The sequence below is a fragment of the Coffea arabica genome, chromosome 3c, assembly GCF_036785885.1.
Source record: "Coffea arabica cultivar ET-39 chromosome 3c, Coffea Arabica ET-39 HiFi, whole genome shotgun sequence".
Classification (NCBI taxonomy): Eukaryota; Viridiplantae; Streptophyta; class Magnoliopsida; order Gentianales; family Rubiaceae; genus Coffea; species Coffea arabica.
Genome location: NC_092314.1, coordinates 3,162,189 through 3,170,334, shown reverse-complemented (window position 1 = coordinate 3,170,334; position 8,146 = coordinate 3,162,189). Strand labels below are relative to the sequence as shown.

The 8,146-nt window shown below is 34.3% G+C and overlaps 1 protein-coding gene across 2 annotated transcripts; it reads left to right on the top strand.

Annotated features, from left to right (window-relative positions):
• The first annotated feature begins 3,733 nt into the window (after positions 1–3,733).
• Positions 3,734–6,010, top strand: LOC113734149 (FCS-Like Zinc finger 8). Of its 2 annotated transcripts, none has more exons than XM_027260511.2 (3): positions 3,734–4,089; positions 4,203–5,045; positions 5,536–6,010. In XM_027260511.2, exons 2-3 carry the CDS (start codon positions 4,228–4,230, stop codon positions 5,642–5,644), a joined length of 927 nt encoding a protein of 308 aa, XP_027116312.1. In that variant the 5' UTR covers positions 3,734–4,089; positions 4,203–4,227; the 3' UTR covers positions 5,645–6,010. The 2 variants fall into 2 exon arrangements, with proteins under 2 accessions (XP_027116312.1, XP_027116311.1); XM_027260510.2 differs by having other exon boundaries at positions 3,804–4,089; positions 4,176–5,045.
• Positions 6,011–8,146: the final 2,136 nt, after the last annotated feature.

The following is an 8,146-nucleotide window of genomic DNA, read 5'->3' as shown; positions in this document are numbered from 1 at the left end:
ACTCCCACCGCTTCTTCTCCCCGTATTCTCTCCTCTCCTACTATTATTGACTATCAAGACCCTCTTGTGGACCCCATTCCCTTACTTCTGCACATCCTTTCGAATTTTGATTGAACTGCCCCATCATCTTTTTCTCGCCTATTTTGGGCATTTTGATATTTTCTTTTGCTTACGCTAATGTAAAGAAATCTTTTTGAGTCAGCAACCAAATATATATATATATATATATATATATATATATATATATATCCATAAAAGAAATTGTGTGTGATGTTTTCATATCAGAAATGCTTATATCATTAATGGATCGAACCCGTTTGAATTGCTAATTTCTGAAATTTTTGTAAAAAAAATGAAATATAATGATCCGATACATATGAGGTAAAAAAGTGATTGACAAAATGCGAAAAATCTTTTGAAGAAAACTGACAATATAAACAAGTAGCTGTGTTTACCGCATCAAAACTGTCTTGTTTGGATTGATATTTTTAGAAGTTTTTTTTTAGAAAAATGTAATGTAGCAATTCGATATATGTGAGATAAAATGATAATTAAAAAAAATGATAAAATAGTAATTAAAAATGTAACTTTTTTTTTTTTTAAAGAAAACTACAATCCAAGCCATCGTAATTACCGAGTTGAAGGCTTCTAGCTACGGTCTTTGCTTACAATCCTTGGTTATTTCAGTTCAGTCAGAAAAAAAAAAAAGCGATTAAAATACACACACACGCACAATGGTTATTCCACAGACTTCACACGCAAGGGAGAAATAGGAGGTATATCATCTTTTACACATAAAAACGTGTACGATATCAAACGTCATTAACTTTGTAGCAGGTGGTTTACTGACTTGCCCTCTAATAAGCATTAAAAATGATGAAAACATTAAAAAAATGATGAAAAGCCTGTTTTTTTATGTTGATCAATTTAAAGTCATTCTCGCTCCGTGACAAAAACCTTCAAGTAGCCAAAGCGTACTTATCAACGAAAAGATGCCAACGTTGACAAATACTCCAATAGCCTCAGTGCCAGATGCAGAAGTTAGGCAAATCTGTGTAAATTTTCATTCGAGTACATGTAACGTCAAATTTTCAATAATAAATCATAGACAAAATCATATAAGTGGCAAATAAACTCATTTAACTAAATTTACCCATACTCGTTCATAAATAAATGGGTATGAATATCTTAAATTTTTGCATATGGGTATAAATGAATTACCCAATAATACCCATTTAATAAATGGATATTGTTGAATAATCCATCAAACCTAATTAATTCATTTAGTATTGTCTTCTCCCAAATCTACTCTCTTTCCCTACCCTTTTTTTTTCAAATTTTTTATTTTGTCATGATATTAATTACTTTTTGTTTCATTATTATTATTTGTTAATTTTATCTTATCATTTTATTTTCTCTTAATTTGTTAACTTGCTAATTTTTCAATATTACCAATTTATGACAAGTTTTAGCCTCCTTTCCTACATTTTCAAAATAAAATTTTAAATTTACATGCAAAAAAATGCTAGGGATTCAAAATTTTTGAATTAAATTTTTATATTAACTTTAATAGTGTTTAGTTCAAATTTTTATTGTTCAATTATTAAATAGTATGTAATTTTGTGACATAAAGTACGAATAGGTAAAAAATTGGTAATTGGATTTATTGAGTATTATGAGTAAATATTTAAAACTAATGATGAGTGCAAATGGTGGTATAAATTGATAATTTAGTTTGCAAAAAATGAATTTAAATGAGTTTATAAAAAGTTAAAATAAATAGTGTATAAATGGATAATTGGATTATCCAATTCATTTTTTGACTTACCTGTTTATACCCATATAATAAAATGGATATAAATGAATTGATTCGCTTATATCCATTACCCATTTTAACCAACCCAAATACGTTCAAATTATTCATTTTGACACCTCTAGACAGAACCACACGACAAGATGAACATACATGGTAAGACCAAGATTAGCTGCGTGTGACAGTCATGAGAAAACATATTACTAGTATGTTACCAACTTATCATCCTCGACCAGGGAATCCTTGCGTGTTTGGATGGAAGATTATTTGAAATAGATACGCGTGTAATACTTTTTATGATATAATGTACATGTACTAAAAAAATTGAGTACAAAAAAATGTAAAAAATGTGTTCATAAAAACATAGCAATTTTTTTTTCCAAATTCTTAGCCTCTTTTTTTTTTTTTTTATCTGACGGAGGGGCTATTCGGGTCATCGGATAAACTGGACCCGATTAATCCCCCACTGATTCGAAAGGAGAGGTCCCATACCCCGAACACGATAAATCATGGAATTCAAACCCTGGTGAGAATGAACAATGGCTTCTAAGGAGATTTGTTGTGACCAATGGAGCTGCCCATGAGAGGCAACAAATTATTGACCTCTCGATGGCTGAAAATTGGGATTTGGCCATGGGGGTAAATTACTAGCGAAAAGAAGGTCCAGTAGGGATCAGCAACACAATTACCCCACCATGTCGTCACCCCGCACCACTGCGTGGATGTGTGTGTGTGTTCAGTTTATTCCCATCCCGTTGACAGCAGCAAAGTACGTGACTCCCACCCACTCACTCATTTCACACACTACTGACTGTGTACCCGGCTGAAGGCAGGCAGCATTCAGTAGATTGGATTATGGAGAAAGGAATCAGATTAATAGCAGTAAAAACAAAAGATTATGAGATAAGCAGTTGCTACCGAAATTGAAAGACGGAAATGGAGGGGGCCCTCTCGCAAACATTCAAGTTCAAGCTTTAGATAATTCTACAGCATCTCGTTGTTAGGATACACCACATCACAAATCTAGTACACTTTCTCCTGCATGATGATGTTCAATGCACCTTCACTATTTAAAGTATATACTTTTGATAAATCCTGATATTATTGTTTCCAATTATATAGCCTACACTCAATAATTCTGAATAATTCAAGTTTCATATTGGTATTTATATTCAATGACAAAAGCGCAGAGTTCCATTCAAAGCGGGAAAAAAACGTTGAAGTCATGTGATGTGTATAAATCAATAATACAAGTTAACAGTTTTTTTTTTTTTTTTTTGGGAGGGTGAAAAAGGAAAAAAAAAACTGATTTTCTGAAGAGCAAGAAAATGCAGAGAGGAATTGGTTTCATCAAAACCACTGATTCCCATGCAACACGCGTCTTTATATCACCATAACAGCTATCCCACTTCACCACTCTGGCCTAGCTCTCTCCATCTCAACTCTCACTCCTTCCTTTCCTCTCTCTCTCCCCATGACTATTTTTCAGAACTGTTAAAAGGTGAAAAGAAGGGGGGAAAAAGAAAAAGAAAAACCCGATCTTTAGTGGGAAGCAAAGAAAAAAATATCTCTGAATCTGATCACCCCACTTAGGCGAAAAAGTGAGGGAGCAAAAGGATTAGGGAACAGAGTCTTTTTGTTCTCTAATTTGGGAGTTTTGGGATTTTTTTTTCCGTTTCTTTTGTTTTTTGAGCTTTTGTCTTGTAGAGAAGTGTTGAATCTACGTGAGGGAAAGAAACCATTTTTGCTGAGATAATAATACTATATCGAGTTGGAAGATACAGACAAAAAAGGAGTGCTAAAAAGCAAACAAAAAATGAAAAAGATGAGAAGAACTTCTTAAAAAGGGGTTTGTGTAAATTTTTTTGTTTGCATGTATCGGTGTCTGGTGTTGATGATGACTATTGAGGTAGGCTTTGCATGTCGGTATTTGAGAGCTGAGTGATTCTTGGTGAGAGGTTTAGGACTTTTTTCTCGACCAAAATAAGAGAGCAATAGCGTGAAAATCGGGGAAAAAGGTCCAGACTTTCTGATTTCTCTCTTTCTTTTGCATTCTTTCTTTCTCAGTCTACGAACATGGAAGTCATTCAGGTCTAGAATCCGATATAGAAATGCATATTTTTTAATGCTTCCTTGGCTTCCTCAAGAGGGATTTTTCTTTTAGTCCAAAAAATTGAATCTTTCTTTAGTTCTTGCTGCAAAAAAGCAGTCTTTATCCCGTGTTTATCACAGCAATCAAATTGTGATTTCTGATTAAAGCTCTTGACTTTTTGCTGGTGAGTAATTTGTTCTATCAATTTTGTGTTCTGGATTCAAGTTTTGACAGCAGGAAGTTGAAAATTTTGGTTTGATATTGATTCAGACAACTTATGCTGAGACAAAAATCCAGGTCAAGGGACTGTAAACAAGCTCTAATGGCGGATTGTGGTGGTTTGTCAGCTCCCAGTGAGACTCAGAGAAGGCCCATTTTTTCTTCTTTATTTAGTTCACCTAGGCTGTTTACTGGTTTTGCCTCCAAGGGGTTGACTGATTCTGAGTCTTTGATGAGCCCAACTTCAATTCTTGACAGCAAACCATTTTCTGCATTAAGGAATCCTTTTTGGTCTGACTCGAGCACTCCCAGAACGCCAAAAACAGAAAATAGGCTTCAATTGGAAAAGTTGGAGTCAAGAGGCGTTGGTCTTGGCCTTGTTGATGCTTTAACTGATGAGAAAGCTGATTCAAATGCGTGTAAACCCGAGAACAGAAAGGTTATCTTTGGTTCACAGTTAAAGATTCAGATTCCTCCCCTGCCTCCATCTGCTGTTATTTCCCCTGTTGATTCACCAAAATCCCCTGCTGATTTTGGTATCAAGACTAGGAATTCTGTAGTGGGATCAGTCTCACCCGGATTGTCACCATCTTCTGTGAGGAAATCTCCATTTGGGTCCTCAAATTCTGGTCTGGAAAACTCAAATTCGCCAAGGGTTTTCAGTGGCCTTTCTATCAGTGAAATGGAGCGCTCTGAGGACTATACTTGTGTGATCTCTTACGGACCAAATCCAAGGACTACTCATATATTTGATGATTGCATTGTTGAGAGCTGGTCGGGTCCTGTTCAAATCTCTTCTTCAAGAGGACAAAATGGATTTTTCATCGACCGCTCGTTGAGCTATCCCTCTGAGAGTTTTCTAAGTTTTTGCTGCACTTGCAAGAAGAATCTTGGGCAAGGGAAAGACATCTACATGTACAGGTTAGCTCAAATTAGCTTTCTTGATTATTGTCATTATTATTATTATTACTATCTGTTTTTGGTTTGTAGACTTTTTATTGCATGAAAATAATCCGGATGGAATCTTTTTTTAAAGTCCATTTGATTTTCATTATTGGAATGTTAATTTGTGCCAAATGCATACTCTCACTAAGAATATTGTACCAGTTTTTTTTTCTCTGCTTCTACTGACAAGATTATGAATTCTAGGCTAGGGAGTAATATAAACTAGTGATATTTCTTCCATGAACGGCTTGTTACGACGTATGTTTAGGTAGTAATAAATAAACAATTGGTGCTTCTTCCATGAATATTTTGTTACTAAAGATGATTATAGTCTTTCTTGCTCTCCATAACCATAGTTTATTGTTTTTGCTATTATTTCTGATTTTTCTTGTATCTTTTATTCACGCAGTAAGTTGTCAGACCACAGTTAATTCTTTATAATTCATTCAATATTCTCTTGTTTCAGAGGGGAGAAGGCATTTTGCAGTAGTGAGTGCAGGGACAAGGAAATAATGTTGGAGAAAGCAAGGAAAATACCAGAGTGTGATGATGTCTATGGTATTTCCTCATCATGACAGATCTCCATGGCCTTCATAAAGCTAATAAACACACCATCAGATTTCACCGACATGGCTTCACTCTTTTAGCTAGAAGAATTGAGTTTACGTTTTTCTACATGCATCAAAGACAGATTTAAGGCACAAAGTATTGTTCTTGTATCAGTATAAATTTAGATTATCTGGAGTCTGTTTTTTGATGTTTTCCTTTGCAATTTTATGCTTGGTTTTAGATGTTCTGTGTTACAGTTTCTCCTTGTTAACCTGGCAGCAGGGGGCTGCTAGGCTGAGGTATTGTAGAGTTGATTTTGTTGAAAAAGCCAAAAAAAAAAAAAAAAAAAGAATGCAGGTGATTGCTGTGTCTACAGTTTGTAACTTTGGAAAGTTGGATATGAATGATGATGATGATGATGTTGAAAGATCAAAACTTCCATTAATTTTTGTTCAGTAGTGAGCATATATTAATGGTCTCATAATTAAGCACAGATCATCAGGGCCAATGACATCAGTTGAGTAGATTCTTTTTCTTTCATTTTAGCACGTCTTTTTCAACATCTCTTGATGTCAAAAGATCATTTACAAAGCCTCTCATGAGATAATTTATTTTGGAAGTATATGTCTTAGTGGGTTTTTTTTTTTCTTTCCTCCTATGTTCTTTCAGCTTCAGAATACAGGATGAAACCTAAAAAAGGAGAAAAAAAGAATCAAAGAAGTCGAGTGTATCGTTATAAAAACTCTAGATTACTACCCATACTTAACTTTGTTGCATTTCATTAAGGCAGTCAATGGGATGGCATTATTATATGCATGCAATAGCAGGAAGTTAAGGGCTGAATTAACGCCTTTCTGATCTGTAAAAGATGGTAGTGCGATTCTTGGAAAAGATTTTTAGCCTAAATATAATTGATAATTTTTTGAGAGGATTACTTAAAAAATTCAATGGGTGAAACACACACTGTCGTAGCCATCATGAAAAGGCCTTTTTTCCTGCTTTTTGGACCATTGTTTCTCTGCTTTTGTTTTTGGTCACATTTTTATTGGATGCATGGTGGCAGCTCATAAGTCGAATACTAGGAAAAAGTTCATCCAAAAATGAAGGGTAAGATAATTCCATCGAAGAAGGGGATGGTGGTAGCTATTTACGCCCATGGTTTCTTTGGAATCCCAAAGTTCTCTCAGCGTTTTATACTCATCAATTAGGAGGTCCAAATCCAAAATGGTTGCTGCTGGGGGAGACAGGCGTGCATGGGGACCTTAGGCCAGAGGAGAGAAAAAGGGAGACCAGTGTGCCCTATGGACGGACAGATGCATAAAACTCGTTGTCCAAATTGTCTCTATACAAGCTCATCAGATGAATGGTTTTTTTGCCTTAGGAAAAGTTAATACATCGGAAGAGCAATAATACCAAATCTACGCCTGAAAATTGCTGCAATTTAAGTTCTGAAAATAGTACTGTTGAAGCATTAGATTTTAATTTCTTTGCAATTCAAGGTAGGACGAAGAGCCCATGCGGAGTTGTTGGGCTGGGCTAAATTTCTGTAAAATCAGATCACTTGAAACTGAGAGGTCAGCCCAGAGCACTGTCTAGTCAAGTCATTTGTGACTGTTCATAATTGCTCCTGCAGGAGCAATGTATATATAGTATGTATTAGTTATCGACACGCACTCGATGCGCGTGCTCCTCATTTAAAAGTATTATTAGAAAATTTTAAAGAAGTTGAGAAAAAGGTTGATAGAGTAAAAGAGAGAAATATTAGTTTAGTGGGGTAAGAAAAAAGAGAATGTGGATATTGGTTTGATTTAGTGGGGTAAATTGGAAATAGAACGTGAATATTGGATTGAAATAGTTTTGGTCGAGCAGTATTTCTGCAGGAGTTGAATAATATGAGTAAATTTAAAAATACATAAATTGATTGAAAAATATACTTATTATATGCATTATATATAATATAAAAAAATATATTTAGGAAATGATACGAAAATTTTTTTCCCAAAATAATCTTATTCAAACGGATAAACATTCAACGCATCCAATAAAAAGGTTTCCCTCCAATCATTAGTGATATGTTTTTAAGGTTAGTGTCATACGTAATTTATTTGACTTACTGCTTGTGATGATTCAAATTGTCTAAAAACCTATAAAATTTTCTGTTAACAATTCTATGCAAGTAAAGCTTATTGGCATCTATTTGAGTTTTACCCCACGAATTTCATTGAAGCAATACACTTCATTTCCTTCTTCCTTCCTCTCAATCTTTGGAAGATTTCTACATTTAAAAAACATTCTTGGCCCGAAAAGAATTCAATTTGAAATTGCAAATATACATATTACTCTCCTTTTTTTTTTTTCAAGCTTGTGAATAATGTGATAATAACTAGCTAATCCACATTCAATAATTTCGTGGAAAAGCAAAATTATGGATAATCTGTATCTAGAAAAAGTCCATCAAAATGTTCTGGTGGCTATTATTAGTATTTAAAAATGTGTAATTTTGTCATTTCATTTCATTTATCCTCATT

What these genes read in the sequence shown, in the direction of transcription:
- LOC113734149 (XM_027260510.2), top strand. Translation starts at nt 4,183, where the DNA reads ATGCTGAGACAAAAATCCAGGTCAAGGGACTGTAAACAAGCTCTAATG. An exon ending in AAAGACATCTACATGTACAG is followed by an intron (nt 5,046 to 5,535) that starts GTTAGCTCAAAT and finishes CTCTTGTTTCAG; the next exon opens with AGGGGAGAAGGCATTTTGCA.